The sequence below is a fragment of the Pseudochaenichthys georgianus genome, chromosome 17, assembly GCF_902827115.2.
Source record: "Pseudochaenichthys georgianus chromosome 17, fPseGeo1.2, whole genome shotgun sequence".
NCBI lineage: Eukaryota > Metazoa > Chordata > Actinopteri > Perciformes > Channichthyidae > Pseudochaenichthys > Pseudochaenichthys georgianus.
Window position 1 is genome coordinate 19505964 of NC_047519.1, and position 23973 is coordinate 19529936.

The following is a 23973-nucleotide window of genomic DNA, read 5'->3' on the forward strand; positions in this document are numbered from 1 at the left end:
TGCAATTTCAAAAATGTATGAATTCAACATTTCAAAAACTATTTATAACAGCTTTAGGCCCGACCCCTAAATGGACGTATTTTTAAGTCATGACTTTCCTCGGGGACTATATTACATTAAGCCTTATAACTGGTTCGCGCCATGCAGACTAGATCCGGTTTGCAGTATGCACCCATGCAGGCTCATTGGCTGCAGGCAGGTTGACACTGTTTCCCTGCCTCCTGCAGCTGTAGCGGTGCTCGGAGCCTGTGGAGCCAGCAGGTGGTACTCTACCGTCGGCGGAGTCCCACTGTTGAATGCGTGCAGCCGGCTGGAAGAAAGCTGTACAACTACAAAGAGGAGATAACTGAGCAACACTGAGGAGGGCAGAAACAAAGAGGCTGTTTGATCTTCAGCGGAAGATGGACACTCGCAGGAACGCAGTAACTTCAGTCGCCGGGGTCAGCAGCTCTGCCTCCACCGGGTTGTGACTCCTCGGGCTCCGCAGAGGTGAACAGTGGACGCCGGTGGTCAGGACCGGACGGCACGGACACTTTGCGGGTTACGGCAGGGACACTTTGCGGGCTGCAGCAGGCTGTGTGCGGAGCTTTGCGGTGAAGCATCCCCCTGGAGAATAAAGCATTTTGTAGCTCGGAGTGAAAGAGAACAGACTGGGAGAACAGTGCGGAATTATTGTGAGATAAAACAAAGGCTCGCCAGAGGTCTACACCGAAATGGGGTGAGTTTGCCTATTTAATTAGGTTTAAAATGAAATGTTAAAGCAAAGAGTTTGCCTTTTAATGTTTATATTTGAACCGTGGGTTAATGGAAGCTGCAACTCTCTCCTCTGTAGAAAAGAAGCCACAGCCACCTTTTAAGATGTTTCCTCACCACAGAGAAAGGTAAGAACAAGCTTGTCCCATACTACATTTGGCCTTAGGTTGCCAGAACAAATTGATTCTTGATTTCCCAACAAGGGAAGGTTTGTCTTAACTTGAATAATTAGGATAATACTCACTATTCAAACATATTGTATTATTAGAATACAGATTCAGGAAACTTGCATCATCTAAAAGCAATCTTACTTTAATTTGCTCCTGTGAGTATTGTCCACAGTATTCACTGTTACATGTCTGATATGTGTGGTAATGTAAAGCGCGTTGAGCACTTGGAAAAGCGCTGTAATAAATGTAATGAATTATTATTATTATTATTATTATTAAAGCAGTGCCGGGGTTTCTTACCAACACTGATTCAGCTGGGGCTTTTCAGATAAATCTGTGAAATTAAAGCCATAATATTCTGTAATATTCTCCTCTGTTTGGCCCAAGAGTCTTCATATTATTTGAACCATAATTCTCATTAATGACTCTACTTAAGATGCTTTTATTGCAGTTGTAATTGTAAATAAGAAATGACCAAGTAGCGGTTACACAGAGATCATAGCAGGGTATTGATGTATAGAACTGCTAATGTATTGACTAATAATGTAAAACTTAATTTTGATTTGTTAAATATGAATGTGTAAAGGTACTGCCACCAACTGTTTTGTTTCACTACCTGTCTTTAGACTGGGGGGTTGGTTCTAAATGCCTACATTTAGAAATCGGTCCTAATGTACAACATATCTGTTCATCAGACAGTGACAGGAGAGACCCAGCAAAGCAGATTGTGAATTAGAGTTGTTCATCATGAGGGGCAGCCGCAACCCCCATTCAATCACTGCCAGGCTTTGTTACGCAGACCCCCTTTAAGCCTTGAAGGCCACATCCGTCTGCTGAGGATGAAGGTCAAGGGACTGAACATCCTCCAGAAGTGTCGGGGCTGACCAGAGAGCAGAAAACATGCTGAGAAACATGAGCACACACACAGTTTTTATTTTTACACCGCCATAGTGTTGCAACACCAATTTCCAAGTGTCGACACACACACACACACACACACACACACACACACACACACACACACACACACACACACACACACACACACACACACACACACACACACACACACACACACACACACACACACACACACACACACACACACACACACACACACACACACACACACACACACACACACACACACAATGATCCTATGTTCAAACTTGATAGTGTAACATCCAACAAGGAGGTTGCAGGTTTGATTCCTAGTTGTTGTGAAGCTGAACATGTAGCTCTGGTAAATCCTATCAAACACCAAACCTGAGGCAAGGTCAAAGCATGAGGGGATAACTTGATGTTTGGAGTGTGAAGTCTTTCTCCACTGCCCTTTGGGAACGCTTCATTTAGAGTGTCATCTTAATGTGCGTCTTTTGTGTTGTTTAAAGGCAAGGGGGTTGACCTAACTGTTAGTATTTGTTTGATGGGTGGTCAAAGTGTATTATTAAGTGATAGTGACTATTATGACATGACTATGACTTAGGATAAGCTGTTTTTCTTTGTCTTATATGATGATTATCTGAATATCTTTCGACAGCTTCTTGGACAAAAACAGTAATTTGCAGACGCCCTTTTGTGTTTTTAGGAAACTGTAATCGGCACTTATTTGCGATTTTGTGACAGACTTAACAAAAATATTGAGAAAAAAGTCAACATTAGAACTGATAATGTCACTAAATGAATTGTTGCTGTGTTTTTTTAGTGTCTGTTCTTTTACATGAAACATCCCTCATGGAATTTTATAGGCATATTGATAAACAATAAATCAACCATGTCGGTATGTTACACCTCCAGCACATGACATATTGGCACAATAAATCGACCTCCTACGATTACATCAGCCTAAATATAATGTCCAATGAGATCTCCAACAATATAAATGTAATAAACATATATACTAATATAGACTTTTAATTTGTTTTCATAATAACAGAAAAAGCTTTTTCTCTTCTCCTTCTGTCATCAGAGTTTCTTTTTCTATGCTCCTATTATTTGACTGAAACTTTATAAACTGGGGACCATGAAAAGAGATGAGGCGATTTGATAATAATAATATATTGGGAAGGATGAAACCCTCTTTAATGGTCACACATGCAGAGCACACAGCACTCACAGTGAAATGTGTTCTCTGCATCAGAAACATTGCATAATGGGAACTGTAGGATCTTGTATTTTGGAAACTGTACTCATACCAGGGTGTGATACTCGGGATATGTTGACCTCTGTACATAATGGTTAATGGTTAGTTGGAATATGGGGAGGATTACTGTGAGGTGAGAGGGAAAAGTACACTTCTTATTATCAGACAGGACTGGGTCAGCTATCAAAATGACACCATTACAGACACGTCTTAACACAGTGCATGTAGGAGTCTAAAAAACATTTCATTTTACCTTGATTTCCCTGCGCAGAGAAACACAAAGAGAACCTTATTGGATTTAATGGGGTCAGATATAAATGTAAAATGACTGGCCAAAAGAATGCAGTTCTATTGGGAACAGCCGCTGCAACCTACAATGGTGCATAGAAAAGAAGTGTCCTGGTTTCTATTCTTTTTTATTTTAACTTTGCACCTCTTTTATGCAATGTTTAGAAGAGATGGAGACAAACAGCGCATATTTAGAGAACAGAAGCATCTTGTCATGATTTATTTTATTTCTAACAGTCAAATCAATGTCGGTATTGTCTTTATCAAAACATTTCATTTTGAAGACATTTAAGAGAAGACATTCACAACAAACATCTCAGCCCTGTATGTAAGGAGCTGTCTGTGTGTCGTGTTTGTGAGGATGGCATGGACACATAGTCAGTCAGGTCTTTGTTCTGTCATCACATTGACATTAGTGTTTTTATGTTTTTGTTTCTTATTGATGTTGTTAGCCACATACGTGCCATGGCTCTAGGCATAGCAATGTTGGTCGATTGGCTGAAACCTCTCAACAGCTATTAGATCTGCCATGAATTTTGGCACAGACATTCCTATTCCTCAGATGCTGTATCCCACTGACTTTGGGGACCCCCTAATTGTTCTTCTAGTTCCACCAGGAGGTTACATTTGTACTATAGTTTGGTTTATCACCTAATACCTAAAAAACTGATCCATCAGCCTCAGTTTTTAAGGGAAGTGTTGGCATGCTAACAAGGCAAAGTAAGATGGTGGACATGAGAAACATGGCTCCTGGTACACATCAACCTGTGAGCATTGTGAACCAGAGAAGTTTAGCATGCTGGCGTTAGCATTTTCCACAAAGTACTGCTGTGCCAAAGTGAAGCCTCACAGGGTCATGAGAAGGGCTGTTGTTGGTGGTTAAATGGTTGTTTTGTCTTCATTTGTTTTTGCCCTTGCGTTGATATAAATAATAATTTGAGGAAAAGAGGAACAAAGGAGTTAGCAGAGAGAAAGACCTCTTGCTGTTCACACCAAATGACTGGCTAAACCGACTCCCAACACTGGGGACTCTGTTGCTTTGATATATTTACCTCGTATCCAGGATACATCTCTGGCAGGAGCAGAGCGAGGGTGGAGGGTGACCGACTCGAGAGAGGGTTCAGAGCGTTTTGAGTCAACATCATTTTCCAGCTAAGTCTCAGCCCTGTATGGGGAATGACGCAGGGAACAGTGTGGGAGAAAGCCAGCCTCTGTCCCTGGATGGCAGATGGAGAAGTGGAGTTATGAAAATAATGAAGGATCTTGTTTAAAACATAAAAGGGAGAACACTTGGAACAGTTGTATGATAATGGGTTTTAATGGAGGACTTTTTACGTGATTTAATGGAGGACAATTTAAGTGTTTAAATGAAGAAAAAGGTAAGGGGTTTAATGGAGGACCATTTAGGTTTTTTATTACGCAAATCATGAGCAAAGACATTTGTCTTGTTTTTATGATTTTAAAAATGTTCCGAATTTTGCTCCTTGACATTTCCATGTACAGAAACCATTTTCTCATCACCATGGCTGTGCTTCCTCCTCTAGGGAGCAGCCAATCTTCAGTTCCCGGGCCCATGTTTTCCAGATCGACCCCGCTACCAAGAGGAACTGGATCCCCGCCAGCAAACATGCCGTCACTGTGTCTTTCTTCTATGATGCCAACCGTAACGTCTACCGCATCATCAGCGTGGGCGGGACCAAGGTGAGGGAAATGCTCATTATGTGGCCAAAATGTTAAAACAACGAAACTAATGATATATTAACAAAATAATATAAATAGTTCCTGTAGATTTAATATCCAAGGCTAAAATGTGCATTTTTCAACAACAAAAAACACCCAATTTCTAAGTGGTTTTCTCACAGTAGTGTTATTTTGTTTGGTTGCAGTAAAGATGGTGTCCTTGGCAACTCAAGAGGCTATTCAGTATTTGTACTAACGGTCACAGGCCAAACAAACCAGCTTCAAATTCATTTTCCTCGTCAACAGCAGTGCTCCCACCAGACAAATCTTCAAGGTTAAGAAATATATAGTGAAATAAGCCACAGTAGGCGTCAACAAATCAGCAGCTGGAGCGTCTTTCTGGCAGCTCTATGGATTTAGATTATGAGGGAGGGGCCACATCAATCGCTGAGGAGGAGGGCTTGGGTCTATCTGATTTCTTCTTAGCACCTCTGGTCTGACCCACATTTCTGATTCCCAGAAGGCTTTGCGGGGGGGGGGGGGGGTCACCAGCCCAATCCTGCCAGGACTTGTGTCTGGGTCCACAATAATCTCTCCGCTGTCCCCACCGTCCAACATGTTATGTCAAACATGTCAGCGCAGCAATGTAGACCAGTTCATCCAATCATTTGTTGGAGAAAAGAGGACAAGACAGCGTAACTCCTAATCTGTTATTGCCCTTCAATTCTGGGATTTAAAATCCATTATTGTAAGGTTTCAGATGACGTAAAAAGATTTATAAATAGATCCGGTCTAATATATTTTTGCCCCGGGTGACTGAGGATAACCTGTTGGATGTGCTGTTTTTGTGTCTCTCTGTACTGCTTTGTCATAAATGTGATTTCAATGTTCCTGTGCTCGGAATCTGCTTGGAACAATAAGAGGTTGTGTCTTGGCAGAGCTTCAGTTTTTGATCATTTTCAGAACAGTGATTTTCGAAAAGAACAAACATGTCTCAAGGTAGGAATTGTGTTTAAAAAAAGCTGATTGAAGGAAATCCCAGAGGACAGTTAATGCTTCACAAATGTCACAATAAGCACAGATGTTTTTTCCTGAGTTCTTCACGTTTCTAGAAAACATCGTAAACACAAAGGGTTTACACAGTCTGTTGAGGTTAAGAATTACCATTTTCCCGTATTTACAATGCAGGCAATTTAGGTAATTTAATTAATTAAACCTTTGTACCTGAGAAATTGTGTGGTACTTTGATTTGCTTAACATCCTAGAAGCAGTGTCTAAAGGGAAAGGAAATAGGCACTTTTACCAATTTTACACATTAAGATCAGTTAATGCGACATGAAGAGAATCGCTCAGCTTGTACAGGCAGGTGTGCAATATATTTAGTAAAGATCTTTCTCAATTCTGAAACCCAACATTTGTAACTGAAAATCCATTATAAACTAGGGTTGAAGAGTTGGACAATGTTGCTATTTAGGAAGCAGGAGAGGTTTAACAAAAATATGATGTGTTAAATGAAGCTACCGGAGTTGCTGATAGCTCATGCTAGCTCATTCATCAATAGAGACAATAGTGTACCCCTTAAAGTTAAATCTATGAAGTGAATTATAAAATTCCACACTTTTTTCTCATCTATGAGTAAAGCATCGAGTAGGGTAAAGTTAATTGAGTAGTTAATACTTGCTTTGCACCTTAATTGTGTGATGCCATAGATCCTCAAGTGCTACAGGGATATATGTTATATAGTCCTAGAATGAGAGTAAGGTATATTCAAGGCCTGGAAAAACAAAATGTCATATAAAAAGGAACAACATGCTCTCTTATTTCAAATTGTATCTGCTGCTGACATACAGTAGACGTGCAGGGATGGTCATATTTGTTGTCTCTGCTTCTACAGGCGATCATCAACTGCTCGGTCACACCCAGCATGTCGTTTACCAAGACGTCCCAGAAGTTCGGTCAGTGGGCGGACAGCAGGGCCAACACTGTGTACGGGCTGGGGTTCGCTACAGAGCAACAGCTGCACCAGGTAAAGCTCAAAGTCAACAGAAGTCAAATCACTGATGAAAACTAATTAAATACTTATCTTCTTTATTTTTAATAACCTCCTTAATCACTGTACTCACGATAATGAGTGCTGCATTATTAATGATTCATTACCTGAACCCTTTTATCACCCTCTTTGGAAAAGTTCTCCGAAAAGTTTAAGGAGGTGAAAGATGCAGCTCGTCTGGCAAGAGAGAAGTCGCAGGACAAAGAACTGGCCAACACTGCGCTTTCCATCGCTGCTCCTCAGGTGAGGGGAACACAAACTTGAACATTAAAAGTATAGCAAGCCTATGCAGGTATCAGGCTGATATGAAAAGGTTGTCATGATCCATCGAAACTTCCTGTGATGTTTCTGCTTTGCTATTTTTGAGATTGAAGAGTCACTTTAAGCACTGGCCAAGGTTAGGAGAATGCAGCATTTCAGCTATTAGACAGGGCCGCTGTTATTAAGTCATAGGAGGGATGGAAAGAGAGAAAGGAGCGAGAGGAGCTGGGTCACTCGTCTCGGAGGAAAGAGAAAGGGAAACTAGGACGGTGGTAAAATTATCCCATGCTGCTCAGCGGTGCGCCGCATTCACTGCTCTGAGAAGCCTCACACAAACGGTAATGATGAAACTTCAGTCAGCTCTGGGCTTTTTGATCAATAGAGAATAATTACCCATCAGTTACATCTGCTTGCTCATGAGAAAAATGCCCATTTCCTTTTTAATTCTACGGCTGAACAGATTCCAAGTGATGTCTCTCGCTCCACGTCCTTTATCGACTTTGGCGAAATTGCAGACATTTGCCAACTGAGATTATTTGTGCTTGATTCTTACTAAGTAGCCCTGAGCTGAATAACTGTTGTGGTTGATATATTTAGAAAAAGTTCTTTGTATGGTGAGCTTTGTGATGACATGTTTCTTTGTCTGTTTCTTTCTTCCTTTGGATTGCCTCTGTAGTTCTCACAGGTGAGTCTGTCGTTATTGTTTTATCTTCTGACTCTTGAATAACAGACACTGAAGCAAAAGGAAATATTTGTGCAAATACACTTTGAAAGTCTTTCATTTTTCTTTCCTTGGATTTGAATGTATTTACACTTGCTGTTATGGTAGAAAGATAAGTGAGCATAAACAAAAACAAAAGCACTATATATATATATATATACATACATATCAACAGTAGAAAGAGTTATATATGTATCATGTATATTTACGCGATTGTCAAAAAAGAACATAAACGTACACATAAAACAATATTAAGCTACCGTAGTGCCTAATGTTTTATACATTTCATAAACTGTATTAATAGACTCTACCCACCAACTGTGTTAATCACACACCTTCTCACCTACCAATATATTTACTTTAGCAGCTAAATAACGCGTTTCACACAGAAGACCACACTCGATCTATACAACTACAATCCAAACAAGCATCTATAGAATAAGCAATATCAATTTTAAACACGTTAGAATACACTATAATGGACCACACTACCATTATACCATATACATTACACAAGTAGGCAAAGCTCTTAAATGTATTTGATCAGAAAACATAGCTTTCTTAAGGATACAGCTCAAATCATCATGAGATCAAGACAGGACAATAATTCTGCTGAAGATCTGGAATAAGTTCCCATGAAAGAAGTAGTCTTCTCTCTGGGTTTGTTGATGAGATGCAGCCCCGCGTTGTGATGCTGTGTGTGTTATCAGTAGAGTGCATTTACTGATGTGTTTCTCAGGACCTCTCGGACGAACTCCAGTCTCCACCGGTGATGTGTGTGAACGGACCCGAGGACAAGCTGTTCCGCAGCCAGAGTGCAGACATCACCCTGTCCTCGGAGAAGGAGCGCATTAAGAAGATGCTCTCTGAAGGGTAACTGAGCAACACACACACTCAGAGTGGAAACTGAGGAGACCACAAACACGTTATTGTCCTGTTTCTGAGTCACACCAATCTCACCTTCAGTTCGGGAGTTGTTAAAAATCTTGTTTCAATTTGGTGTTTATGTGATTAGAAAGAATACATTTGATCCATTGTCCACAAACATGCATCTAACAAACCTTGAATTTTCTTTTCCTTTTTTCAATGGACATAGTTTTACAAAACAAATCTTGGCTCACAGTTCCATCTTCTAAAACGTGTCTGCCGCTTTCAGCCACATCTCATGGCCGTCATCAGTGGATGGAGTTGTCATATAGTCGTTTCAGTTATCACTTGGTATTAGTGTGGTATTTTAGTCACCTAACACCAAGTTATACCCAACTCCATGAGAACTACATCAAGTTACAGATGTAATTTAAAACGGCCCTATTATGCTTTTTGGGGTTTTCTCTTTACTGTAGTGTGTTATATATACGTTTTTGTGCAGGCTATAATTCCGAAGTTCACGCTTAAGGGGGTTTCTTGCCCCCACTCCCTTCCTGCCTGAAACGCCTTGATTTGAGTCCTTTGTTTACTTCCCTAACATAATGACATCACTATGTAACACTCACGCTTCTATTGGCTAGCGCTCCAATGCGTTGTACGTGATATGCTAAGGGTAGGGACATCTCTAAACAGAGCCGGCCAGCTAACCAATCAGAGCAGACTGGACTCTGGTTTCAGACAGAGGGTGAAAAGAGGTGCTGCAGCACAGGCAACATTTAAGCCTTCAAAAATGTTACTGTGGTGTCACAAAATACAAATATGAAACCTGAACATTTGCATAATACTGCCCCTTTAATCAATACAATTCATTGCATTTGAGCATGTTATGCATCACCTTTATCATCCTACCTCTAAGCATTAACATGTTTTTTTATTTCAAGGGTTGATTACACTTTGACGTCATTAGATTTGTGAAGCGTTTGAGGGAGAGAAGGGGCTCCCGTGGACACATGTGACACAGAGTCAGGCTCGTTAACATCCCTTCATAAGTCGGGCTGAGCCACCCACTGTGCTTTTATTTCCTACAGTCCAGTTACTACGATAGAAAACTGCTCCTCAGTGGTTGCCATGGTAAACTGTTGCTATGGGACAAACTCAAGCTTCTAGATGTCAAGGGAACGAACAAAGGCGAAGGAAGCAACGAGAACATGACTGATCTTTTCTGCAGATTGTAAGGAAAAGGATTGATAACATTTAACAGTCTCCTATGTTAATAATTTATAGAACCAGATAGTATATCATAGTATAGGTGTCTACATAAAATAGGAATAGTTTTACAATAGATGTGCCACATATCAGAACTCAATACATTATTAAATGCTGTGCCAAATAAGATTTAGATTTTTAGCCACACAGATTTTTATCTGAAACCATTTAACACAATTGTACTGGAAATACATGTGAATAACTACACAAAAGAACACTGTATGATTTTCCTTTCACAACAATTTGCAAGGGCAACTGTTTATTCTTCTTTGTTCGCTGATGCTCACAGATTAAATTAAATTTGACAATCTAAATTATAGGGACATGTCACAACTCTTATTTACGTGAAAAAAAGTACATTAGTGTCACATTCTGTCTTATGATGAAGATGACTTATATTTAGAGGAGTATTGTAGGGACAGTGTGCTCTCTTTGTTTGCACTTTTTGCAATTGTTGCTTTGTTAAGACCTGTGAAAAGATCAGTCTGCAATATGAATGCTGCTACAGGCTGCATTCCTTGGGATAGGCTTCTTAACTCTTCTGTTAACCAGGCCAACATTTTGTTATCCAACACATTCACAGCAACCTCAAATATTCAGTTTGTTTCAATATTGCGTGTTCTACATCGAGACAGTTTTAAGCCATATTATCACAAGACTTATTTATACAGTATTACATGAAACATGGTTCACTTGTTCACAGTTGTGTGTGTTTTTTTTTTTAGGTCGATCTGTGAGATGAACCTGGATACCGAGCTCTTCACTCTGCAGGACAGCAACACCAAGCTGGTGGCAGCGCTGCATGAGGCTAATGCTAACGTGGAGCAGTGGAAGAAACAGCTGGCAGCCTATCAGGAGGAGACGGACAGACTCAGAGAGCAGGTGACCCTCCAATCGAAACACAGCCACTTTGGGTTGCTCTGCTTAAGTGCACTTACACTGAACATTGAATTAGCAACTATTAGTATATTCATTGAAAAGCATAAATTAGCCCATAGATCATTTTTGTGTTTATATCTTCATGTCAGCCATCTCAATCGACTAGCAAACATTGTGTGTTTTAATCTTGTGATAGATGGAGATTAAACTTGACTTATGTCATGAACTGTAGAGACCTCTCTACTAGAATTGAGTGTTGAAACAGATATGTTCAAAGAGAAAACCCCACTGCAGTTACAGGGCTAGACATTATAAATGGCCCGGAAGCACTATTTATGGCGCTTTTCCACTGCAGGACCTAGCACGGCTTAGCACAGCTTAGTTTGGCCTTGGTAGGCCAGGCTCACTTTAAGCTGCGTTTCCATTACAGTTTAGTAACTGGGGTAGTTACTATAGTAACGCAGTGTAGGCGGGGCCATCGGCTGTTCGGCGGGCGGAGGGACGCTGCGTAAAACTGCCGTGACGTCATCTTCAATGCGAACCACAACACCGAAACATCCGCCGTTAGCTGTTAGCACTCAGAGCTCACAGCTCCTCATATCTGTTCAGAAACTAGACAAAAGTTAAACAAGTCCAAACCACAGACTGTCTGTGTCATGGCGAATACAGTCGCTGGTTTATTTATGTCTGTAGGCCGCTGAGTGTGGACGGAGCATATACAACGTTAGCTTAGCCTGATCGATCAGATCTCCATTCAGAAAACACGCATTTAAAAGGTTTTTCGCCTGCCGTCTTGTCTGCAGACTTGTCAAAGCATTAATGTTTATAAAACCACCGGTAACCAGCCAAGCGCCTGGCAAAAAACAATCTTCAAATAAAAGAAAGTCACCGGAGGAGTTAAAGGAGAGTGACAGGGATTATGAGAAGAAGAGGTAAGTGAACAGTAGAAAATATAAAGGTATATTCGCTATAGGGAAATGTCCCAGCAGTTTAGGATAATGAAGGTTCTAATTTATTACATAGCCATTACATTTCTAACTCCTGATAATGGCAGGAAGGCAGAAAGTGTATTATAAAAATAATAATACTCATACAGTAGCAGAAATGTCACCCTCCTTTTTAAATTTTAACAATGACCACAATATAATCATTTTAATAAACCAAATATTAACAATTGAGGAAAATGAGGAAGAACTGATGATTCAAATGTTGTAGTACAAGTAGTAATGTATAGTTTGTGCATAAATTACTATTGCAACAAATGTGTTCATTTTCTTCATTATTAGAGTCGATTTTCTTGGACGAATGCTCTTGGGCCAGTGGTTACAATGGTGGGGCCAGTGATAATGAAATTGTACTGGCCAGTGGAATTTTACCCTTAATGTCTACCGCTGAGTTAAATCAGGTCAAAAACCCTTCCTGCATTATTGAGCCAAAGACTTAAAAGTAGATCTGCAACTATCATGTATTTTCTATAAAATGGCAGTAAATAGTTATGCAAATGTGTATTCTGTGGTAACCTGCAGAGAATCTGATGGCTGAGGCCACATGTATAAATCAATGCTGGAGCTGTGAGGCTGTAGCAGGAGTAAAGTAAAGCCTCGCTCAAACAAGAAGAGGTGATGCTGACAGGACTCAGTCACTCTGTAACGACCGAGCCGGCCCAGAGAGGTCATGCTGCTTTTGATTGGCCGGTCACTTCCTTTCATTGGTTTGGTAAGCACTTTTTCAGCAAAATAAAAAAGGACAAGTTGCTCAGGCGGCTGGTAACACACTTCATCAGTCTATGAAATGACTTGCACTGCAGTTTCCCTCCTTTAATCAAGGCGTTTCCTACTGGTTGAATCAGTTCACCATGCACACGGTCACGTTGCATTTCACCACCAGGGAGTTTGGTGTACATTCCCCGAGCCTCAGGAGGCTTTAACACTTGGTTTACTGCTCAGGTTCCAGTGAATGCCTGCTCCCTCCTCACTCATCAATAAAAGGTATTTTCACATTTGCTGGTAGCTGATTCCTCTGGGAATGTGACCTCGCCTCAGGCTGACAACTACAAACCTCTCTTATTCAAAGCTTTAATACTGTGATCCCTTTCCATTATAGCCCAGCTTCACAGTATCGATCACTACCTCTTTAATTCTCCCCCACTCATCGGTATTGGTATTTGACCAAGAAATAGTTTTTTCTTTTTGATCTACATCATCAAATTAATTCAAACGAGTGAGAACCCCGTCTTCTTTGGACCGAGCTTGTTCTCTATCTAAGGAAGGGGACCAGGTGGCTGAAAATGGTTCACGTCTCTGGGGTGGTGAGAGAGAGAGAGAGAGAGGGGTTTGTAGGCCAGCAATATCCTACTTTCAATGCCCCAGTTAGGAAGAAATGAGAAATCACCAGAGGGAGCTGGCATCTACTCTGCTCTTTCTTTTTTCTTCTTTCTACCACTCCTTCTTGTCTCGACCATACATGGTTACAAATAATCCAGCCTGTCTCTGTCTGACGCAGAAGCAGTTTAAAAGGTTGTCCTTTTTTGGTTTTTTTCAACAACTCAAATAAACACACAGACATCTGACATCAATTCAAAACCAGTAAAAGAAAACTCGTTTTTGAGGACAAAAAAAACAACCTCAACTTTAACAGTAGGTAAACTATTTCATAAATTAGAGCAATTGCTTCGTCCAATCATAACCCTAATCCTCGTTTTAATATAATTTAGACTTCATATTTAAGATATTTGTGTAAATCCTTGTTCCATAAGCTGAACATTATTGAATTTGTTTTTTGGTAAGTTGGCTGAGATAGAGGCCCATGGGGGCCACGGCCCCAGCGACCTACTGAAGGACGAGCTGACCCAGTCCCTGGAGGAGCTGGAGGCCCTGCTGAAGGCCAAGGATGAGGTCTGTGGTTACTACTTCATTATTATCATCAGCGGGGGTCCGAGGCAGGGAAATGTACTAACAGGTGTCGATGGAAGAATAATCGACTCAAACTACCTTTGAAATCTTTTACAGGAAATCCACATTTTGCAAAACAAGAAAGTGGAGTACCACGACATGGAGCACGACAGGGACGAGGCCATTCACAGATTACGGGTAGGAGGGACATTATTACTACAGTGGTATGCTTTTTCAAATTACATACACATTGTCAAGTAATAGTGAGGTAATCAGCAGTTAAGGGGCAAAAGGGTGGATGAAACTTCCCTAGTTGATCACTTATATTAAGACGTGTGTGGTAATTTGAATACATTTAAAAAAACATTAACTTGAACATTGGATAAAGACGGGTCAAAGGTCTTGTTTCATTTTGATGACGTTTTTTATTTTATGAGGGATAATATATATATATATATATATATAAATAAAACTCAATGAAAAACCTAAGAATAAACTTAGGACTAAAACTGGAAAGTTTGGTCTATGAATGTTCTGAAGTGAAGTGAAGATTTCTGGGTATGAGAAAAGAAAACAGATTTTTTTTTAATGGCCTTTAAATATATGTTTTTTGCGAAAATCCATACATTTTGCAATACACTACATACAGGTGAGTAGTGTAGACAAATTGATCAATGCAACCATGAAGCATTATATAATCTTTGGGATTAGTTTTGTATCATAAAGATAAAGCAACACTTTCTCAGAATAAAGCAAAACTATGAGTTTAAAGGGAAAAAAATGGGTTAAGCAAAATAAAATAAATTTCAAAAATAAAACTATAAATTACAAACAAATCATTTGTGTAATCATGTAAACTATAAGTATTTTTTCTTTGTTTTAACATATATTTTTGTTTGCACTCAAAAACTCAAAAACTGAGTAGCCAATGGGGACGCACCCCTGAAAGTCCCGCCCACCTGGGAGGTTTGTGTCAGAATCTCAAACAAAAAGTGAGGGAGCGCAAAAGAGAAGAGCTACAGCGAGAGCAAAAGTCTGATCATTGAGAAAGAAGAAACAAGAACTGCAAACAAAAACCTATGTTAAAACAAAGAAAAAATACTTATAGTTTACATAATCACACAAATGATTTGTTTGCAACTTATAGTTTTATTTTTGAAATGTATTTTATTTTGCTTGACTCCGTTTTTTTCTTCTTTTAAACTCATAGTTTTTGCTTTATTCTGAGAAAGTGTTGCTTTATCTTTATGATACAAAACTAATCCCACGTTTTGGGTAAATTGAGGTGGAATCTACAACGCAAATAGACAAAAGTTAAATAAAAAAATGAATTATTCATTTTCAGGTGTCTTCTTTCGACCCTTGTTTTGTGTTGCTTCCAACTGACTACAGCTTCCTCTCCTCTGTAGGAGACGGAGATGCGTAACGCAGAGATGGAGCGCCGCATCCAGAACACAGAGCAGACGCTGAGTAACTCTCTGGAGGAGCGGGATCGCATGGAGTCTGAAATCCAGAGGGCCATCGAAATTCTGGACATCAAGATCTTTGACCTCAATGACCTTCGCCAGAGCCTGGTCAAACTCATCGACAAATAAGAGGGGAGAAAACCCAACCCAAGAAAAAGGAACAGATGACAGGGGTAAATGTGTCGTGACCAATGCAACAGGGAGGAAACAAAACAAGATGGAGCCGTCCCTCTTCAACAGGAGCAGCTCCTCGGCTGCAGGGTGTCAGCGTACACACGGTTTGCTTGTCCAATGTAATGTAACGCTTCATGTTGCTTTCAAGGGTCACATTCAATGCAATAAAACAACTTTAAGGTAAGTGCTTAACGCCGCTAGACATTTATTACAAAAAATGGGTGCTTGTAATTTTTCACAAGTATGACTTTCGTACAAGTGGCGATGCAGTGTTATTATAAATAAGAGGCCTTGGTTATTTTTTTCACTGACAGGGTATATTTAAACGTCTTTACAACAAATGAAGTCCACTAAGTGAATAAAAGGGAACAAGACTACATTACTATTAAAAGGTTTGCCTGCATATATAATAATAATAATAATAATAGATAAATGTGTGTATGGTCTCGTTTAAAATAGCAGCTTTAATGTTGTTTTAAGTGAAAGCTGAGTGGTTCTAGATAAGTGCTTTTCCTGCAACAATAAGCAATGACATATTTTTTAAGGTCAGAAATAAAAGTATGCTCATAGTGTTTAATATTCTGGTAATTGACACCAAAGATCAAATGTGTAGAGCATCGATAAGGTCTTTCAGCAGTCGTCCGTTATCACATCATCATTTAAACTCGTAAGAAACCTTTAACTTTAAGTACGATACGTAATTACACTTGGGATAAATAAGATTTTTCCGCATGATTTAAATCAATTATGATATTAGGTAAACACACAAAATAAGTCATTACTTTGTAATAATAAGTTTAACTAGTCCTGTTTAAATAATCGTTCTGTGCAACAAACTACTGACTTAGTAACTTATTTACGATAGACACACAGACATTTTCTGCCTTCTCTCATTTCTCAGCACATTACTTAGCTGTGGACAACATGTCACACACCTTAAGTGTGGCTGTACTGTGTTTAAAAGTGTATTTATTAAAAAACACAATGTCTACTTCACGGAGTGTTTTATCACAAAGACTGTATTGTTTAACATTGTCCAGAATGCTATGTTTGTATTATTGTTTTCATGCCTTATTGTTCGCATTACAATCAATATCGATATTAATGCCAGCTGTGTCTCAAACTTTGAGCTGATGATGATGGTTTGGAAATAAAAACAAGGAATGCTGTCATATTATTGTGCTGTGTATTATGTTAAAGCCCTTTAGTTAATTGATGATAATGAACCTTAGCTGATTCATTTGGATGGAATTTGAGTTGGCACAATCACAAAACACAGAAAAATCTTCTGTGACTAAGTAAGAAACCAATCCATTAATTATTATCGCTTGTCAACATATTTTATTGACAATATCCAGTCCCACCTTTTATTTCAGCTTCTTTTTGGGTCTGACTTCATAAGTGTCCTGAGGGTTGACGGCACAGGTAAACGAGCGGAGCACCTGAGAATGAGAGGAAAAAACATCACCATCCTGTCACTCTCACCAACCTGTTTTAATGTTATATTCTTTTTTTCCCTCTTTTCTCTTCACACAACGAGTAAGAGTCACTTTGTTGAGGCTACCTTTATCTACCTTTTATATCCAAGTTCACAATAGCTTAAAGGTTTACTGCAGGGGTACTCAAACTTTTTTTATTAAAGGTCCACTTGTGAATTTTATACAAGGTCAGTGGTCCGGATAAATGCCAGTAAAGTCCCCCCCCAGCAGTTTGCGCTATGCATGGGCCCCCCTTGAGGGGGTTTCCCGACATGTCGTTGCAGTACATTAAAGGGTGTTTCATGTTTTCGTTGCTGTGTACCTTCTTAATCTACCTTCTTTGGGGGCCCCCTTCTGGTCCAAGCACTTGCCTGCCTTGCCTGTCGGCAAACGGTGCCCCTGTATACACACACACACATTCAACACATACATACAGTATGGTGGCTTGAACTAGAGGGAGAAATGGCACTGTTTGTCTGTAGCCAATGCCTTGAACCTCGGCAAAAAAGGCATTAGAAGCATTAGAAAGTCAGGTAAACTTGTGGTTAACTTGCGGTCTGCAATGCGTGTCACGCTCACGCACACAAGTAAATGCACGTTCATTCTCACAACGCGTCAGACACAAGAAAATATACATTCATTTACATCAGAATCAGAAAGTTTTTATTTTGTATAATTTTTATTTTTTATAATAGGGCACAGGGTTCGGTCCGGATTGATTTGCAGTTCGGTCCGGATCTGGACCTTGGTCCGGAGTTTGAGAAGCCCTGGTTTACTGTGTACTTAAACTCTAGTACCAACATATCAATAGTGTGATTACAAAGTTAGGCCGGTGTTTGTCAAAGAAAATGCAGCCATTATCAGTGAGAAAATTGCAACAAGAAGGGTCAAACTGATTGTTATTTTGTTACATTATCAAGAACATTGACTGCAATCAGTTTGAGAACCACCGTGTCTGTCAGCTTTACACCTAAAGATAAATAAGGAGTTTTTGTTACAGATTCCATGGGAAGAAACGGGGGGTTACGTATTGGAGTTCTAGTTATATAAGCACAGGCGGAGCGCTCTACTGGACTATGGGTACTACTCTCAACCATGCTATGCGAGCATTCACCTACTGAGATACATAAACGTAGCCAGCCAATCGGGGCGAGCCTACCTGAATATGCGCACAGGCCCACTGTATATAAGGCGGCCACGCCTCCTGACTGTCATCCTACACCCTCTTCAGCGAGCGGCATAGGAAAGACAAGGCCCCCAGGTAGAGGGCTCCGCGTGCTTAAATACTAGGGTTACAATACGTAACCCCCCGTTATATCTTACACAGGCACAGCCCTCTACTGGACTCTATGGGTACAGTGGGTGGAACCCTGATGGATAAACGCCCTGTCGTTCAACAACATCGACCCATCACACTGCCCCTGACCGGCCTTTGGTTAACAGCCACTGCACCCCAACTTCCTCTCATCCGGGAGACCGTGGAGAAGTCGGGGCAGCAGCTTACTTGGCTGGGTAGAGCACACTCACACACCTTACCTCGTGTAGAGTCTGCATGGAAAATAGTGAGGAAGGCTCTCCGTCCCCGCCTGCCTGCCTGTGGGCGGGCGGGGAGAGCGTTCCTCACTATTTTCCTCCAGCCCTGCATGGGGCCTACCGTGCACCCTGTTTCCCGGGTCCCTAAGGAGCATGGGGAGAACGTAAGTGCACCATGTCCCCCACACTCACACACGCTTGCCTCGTGTAGAGTGTGCATGGACGATAGTGGGGAGAGTCCTCCAGCCCTGTATGGGGCTTACTGCGCACCATGTGTCCCTGGTCCCTAAGGAGCATGGGAAAACACAAGTGCATTATGTCCAGGAGAGGGGTCAGATACCTACCGACCCACAGCCCCCCCCCCTCACCAGTCCTGTGTTGCCCCAGCAAGCACAGACGATGAGAAGGAGCCAGACATGTCCAAGAGATAAAACCTTATGATGGGGCCTGGCGTAGACCAAGACACCGCCGTGCATATGTCCTCCACACTCACGCCGTTGAACAAGGCTGTCGATACAGCCATACCACGTGTAGAGTGTTCATGGACCCCAATGGGGAAGGCTCTCCCCGCCTGTCCATAGGCATGTGAAATGCAACCGCAGAGCCATCCTCTCAGGCATTTCTTGGACAGAGCTTTACCGGCCACACCATCCCCAAAGCACACAAACAGCTGTTCAGTGCGCCTAACGGAAGCCATGCGCCATACATAACATGCCAGCGCATGTACCGGGCAGAGGAGGTGCAATTTAGCCTCCCTGTCCCCAATATGGGGTGGAAGACTAACGCCGTCTAACTGTATAGCCCTCGACCTGAACGGACTCCTTAGGTTCCTGGGAACAAAGTATGGGTTCGGTCTGAGTGTCACCCCAAATCAAGTCAACTCGGGTGCATCGACAGAGCGGTTAGCTCGCATACTCTCTTGGCCGAAGTCAAGGCAAGCAGCAAAACTGTTTTCAATGATAGTGCCTTCAGGGAGGAGAGCTCCAGAGGCTCAAATGGTTCTGTGACCAGAGCCTCGAGCACCAACGGCAGATCCCATTGCGGGGTGGAGACATGCACCACTGGGCGCTGTCTCCTGACCTCCTGGAGGAAAAAACGCGCCATAAGCGGTTGACTAAAGGCTGACCTGCCGCCAAATCCCTCATGGCAGGATGAGATGGCTGCTGCATACACCTTAATTGTGGAATGAGCAAGCCCCCTGTCCACCAGTAGGACAGAATAGAGCCCAATGTACATGATAGAGGCTCTAGACCAGTGTTTCTCAAACTTTTTCATACCAAGGACCACTTAACCAATACAAAAAACACTCGAGGACCACCTAACTCCACAAATATCCAAAAACACATCGTTTTTTACAAATCGCCTGCAAATGGTACAAACAAGTGGCAACATGTTTGATGAAGGTGTTTATCTGGGCTATATCATGCAATCGAAAGTGAAACTTAAGCTCGCTCCATTGCGGAGATATTCCCGCAAGAGTGCGAAAAACTGAAATGTATTTATTTCAAATGTGACATTTTACCAATATACTCACGGACCACTAGGGGGCGCTCACGGACCACCAGTGGTCCGCGGACCACACAGAAGCACTGTTCTATAGCTACGGGCAGTAGTACTGCTCCTTCAGCACTGCAAACCCTTACTACAGGCTGATGGTGAGGAGCGGCAACCACACCACAGTGGCTTACATCAACAGGCAGGACGGAGTCAGCTCCGCCGCCATGTTTAGCGCAGCGGAGAACCTGTGGTTGTGGGCCTCAGAGAATGTTTTTATCTCTGAAGGCCCCCCACATTCCAGGACTGGAGAACAGGGTGGCCGGCCTCATGTCAAGAGGCGGGCCCCTGCCAGACGATTGGTGGTTCTCCCTGGCTCTGCAGGACAATCAACCCTGGGGGGTGGACACGTTTGCACACGAGCCATGGCCAAGATAGCTGGGCTGCAGTCGGATAGTTTAAAAATCAGCTCCTAAGTTCTAACCCTATCGTCTATTCCTTGACCTCTGAGTGAAACGTCACGGGGTTAAGGGATAGTGGATAGGAGAATTTAAAAGGACTTAGGAGAAGAGACTGCGGTACTTTAGAGAATCCGAATGCACTTTCACTATCCGACGTGTTTATGATGCGCCAGCGGACGTCATTGTGTGCGTCTGCTGCTGTGGGGAAACTATGGAAACCACAATTTTCTATACAGCGGACGACAACATGGATGTTTAATAAGAACGAGGGACTACTGTAAACTCATCTAGAGACTCTGCATCGTGCTCTGATGCTGCTGCTTTGCTTTATGAACGTGGACAACAGAGAAACATATTCTTCAGGACCAAAGTTGGAATTGAAATAAAAAAGGAAAGTGAAACTGCTCGTCACCCTCTCCCTCCGGTCCACATTAATACAAATGATCCCAATACGTATGATTGTATGAACTAAAGATCTAAAAATCAATACAGATGTATTTATTATAAACGTTAGTCCTTAACATCTATCACTGTGTATATCACCATTCAAACATCTTTTAAAAGTTGAACAAACCCCACACAGCTCAGTGAAGACTGAAATGTTGACTTTATTTGATCATTTCAGTAAAAACTAAGGTTCATATTTCTCTCTTTGATTATAATACTGATGAATAGTGCTGCGTACCGGTACGCCGAACCGGTACTGGACTTGTAAAAAGTTTCGGTTCAAGTCCGGTTAAAACCGGAACGTTGGGAACCGGTACTTGGACTCGCAAAAAAACTACCACTTACGTATATTCTGGTTTCTGTGGTTATTTAAACATTCCCTGATAAACGTTATTCAGCGGCAATAAATGAGTGCTAATCCCAGTGTGCTCAGTGTACAACATCACATGTCATTTCACCTTCGATTCACGGTTTGAAAACGTAGCATTTCGCCACATGCTAATGCTAACCGGAAGTGAAGACTTTTCAGAATAAAAGTATTAAGTTAATAGTGTGAACTTCCGGTTTTTTCAGAATAAAATTGATTTAAATTAAATAGTGTATTTAATTCAAAATTACGCCATATCAACATTGATTTTAATTTCTAACAGTATGTATGTACATCACTATGTATGTAGTATGTACTGTATAATGTACACATGTAGAGTTGTAGAAAAGACATGGTGTACAGACAGTACAGTACACTCTGACTGTACAGTCACTACAGTGTAGCCTATACTGTATAGTAGGTGTGTAACAGTGTAATGCGTATGGTCTACTCTACACTCTACCTTTCAGCAACGTTTTAGGGATTTAGGCTCAGTCAGCTCAGGGACTGTTTGGTTACTTTAGTTTGATAAATGAAATAAATGTTTGCACTTTGTAGTAGTTCACTGTAGTTGCTGTCATAAGTCATTTGTAGACTAAGTGGCAAAAAATATTTTTTTTACATTTGTACTTTGTAGATAAATGTAGACACAAGTTGGAAGGGAGCACAATACACCTGACGAGTTTGAATTTGAGTTGATTATGAGTTAATTTTCAATTGATAATTAGCTCACAATAAGTTCACTTTAGTCACACAACTTGACACAAGCCATGGGTTCAGGTCCGGACTTATAAGTCCGGACCTGAACCTGAACCTCTGGACTTGAGTCCGGACCTGAACCTGAATGTGAGTCCAGGTACGCAGCACTACTGATGAACGTTCAAAACAAAGCACTTTGGCAACTTACCACCTATGTTTTAAAAAGCTTAATAAGCACCGTAACTTTCATGATATAATTTCTCCGTCATAATCGTTTTTTTCCGTGAACGGCCGACTGTTGAGTGACGGCAAATGCTGCGGCTGCAAGGCATTGTGGGGCAGCATTTTCGCTTCTCCTGCCGGTTAGGGAAGTCCAGTGGTTCCTAAGCTAAAGGAGGTTATACAGGAAGTTTGAAACCTCCTTTCCTATCATTCTCATCATTCTAGAGTATTCGAACGGCACTTATCATGGCTGCCACTGAGGGACTTCCGGGTCATTTCACTCCTTTAGGAAGGTTCCTAAGCTAAATGGACTATTCGACTTCAGCCCTGCTCTACGCCTTTCCACCGCAGGTGCAATAGAGAGTCGAAGTCCCTCCCTTTCCGGGAGCCTCCATGGGACCCCGGAAGCGTAAAATTATACATTGAAGTCAATGGAGAGAGAACATTTATCTTTTGATCCCGTTTGAATTGTGCCACAAATGACACATATGATGTTTGTCAATTTAAAAGAATATTTTGCAAGTCAAAACAAAAAGAATGTGTCTTAAAACTGTGAAGTTACACATTTTTTTGTGTGAAACCGCTCAGTGAACTACAGGTCTCTGGTCTCGCACAATACGCGTCACCATCACAAAGACGGCCGTCACGTTAGCAAATTTCACCTGTTTCTTTCAGAATGAGAATAAAAGTATAAAACGAGGTGAAAATCACTACAAGTCTGGGCATGTTGAGAGCTGTACATACACGAAAGGGGAGTTAGTCGGTTCTGTAAGAGCAGCGGGACCGGCTTTACATGGTTTCGGTGAGTAATATGAGTGCAATGTGTAACGTTAATGTCAGCTAGCTAACATTAGCTAACAAGGTACACTAACGTGTTTTGTTTTAGTAACTAGTTTTCTCCTTAAGAACTTCGTGGTCTATGTGCTGTGGATAACATTAGTGTTCACAAGAACAAGGTAAACTCCCGTGTTTTGTTTTAGTTGCTCTTCAGATTGAAGCGGCCAGTTTTATATCGACTATACAGTATAGTCTATACTGTATGTGTGATCTCCTTTTACATCTCGTTGTGTCATTTGAGTTTATTTGCTGTGTGTAGATTCAAGGATTTTGGTGACATGAACATGACCATCGCGGAGGCAGTCCAGTTACCATCCTTCTGTCTCCGTGAGGAGGGTGGGTCATATATCACCCATACTGGCACCAGGTCCAAGGGCAGCTGCACATCACAGACCGGAGTCTCTGCTACTTTGTTGTGTGGACCAGAAGGAGGCGATCATCATCATCCTCATCCCCAAAGACCCTGCATGGCATGGAAATCTCCTCCTCCTGGAAAAATTCTACACCCAGCATATGCTCCCTGTGTTGGCCAGTAGAGAGGAGGACATTTAAATAAACATACTCTTAACACCCTCAGACTCTGCGTTGTGTTTCGTATGTGTGATGGGGTGTTATGCAGAGGGGAGGAAAACAGGACACATCAGATTGGGATTGTGGTGGAGATGCTGAGCAGTTATTTAATTGTTGCATGTAATTATTATTATACTGCGTGCTTCTTAGTTATTCCATCTTTTGCTGTAACATGGATTTGTATGTAACTCTATATTTACTTGTTATCTACCACACTTCCTTCTACATCATACACCATCATTATACATGATGGTGT

The 23973-nt window shown here is 41.4% G+C and overlaps 1 protein-coding gene and 1 long non-coding RNA gene across 2 annotated transcripts; both read left to right on the forward strand.

Moving 5' to 3' along the window:
- The first annotated feature begins 149 nt into the window (after nt 1–149).
- Nucleotides 150–16781, forward strand: LOC117462066 (homer protein homolog 3). The gene is made up of 10 exons (XM_034104133.1): nt 150–718; nt 833–881; nt 4899–5055; nt 6929–7060; nt 7223–7327; nt 8806–8939; nt 10925–11081; nt 13865–13972; nt 14087–14167; nt 15379–16781. Exons 2-10 carry the CDS (start codon nt 859–861, stop codon nt 15562–15564), a joined length of 1083 nt encoding a protein of 360 aa, XP_033960024.1. The 5' UTR covers nt 150–718; nt 833–858; the 3' UTR covers nt 15565–16781.
- A 6262-nt stretch (nt 16782–23043) lies between these two features.
- Nucleotides 23044–23719, forward strand: LOC139435673 (uncharacterized). The gene is made up of 2 exons (XR_011644882.1): nt 23044–23112; nt 23407–23719. It is a non-coding gene; the product is annotated as an uncharacterized lncRNA (long non-coding RNA).
- The last annotated feature ends 254 nt before the right edge of the window (nt 23720–23973 follow it).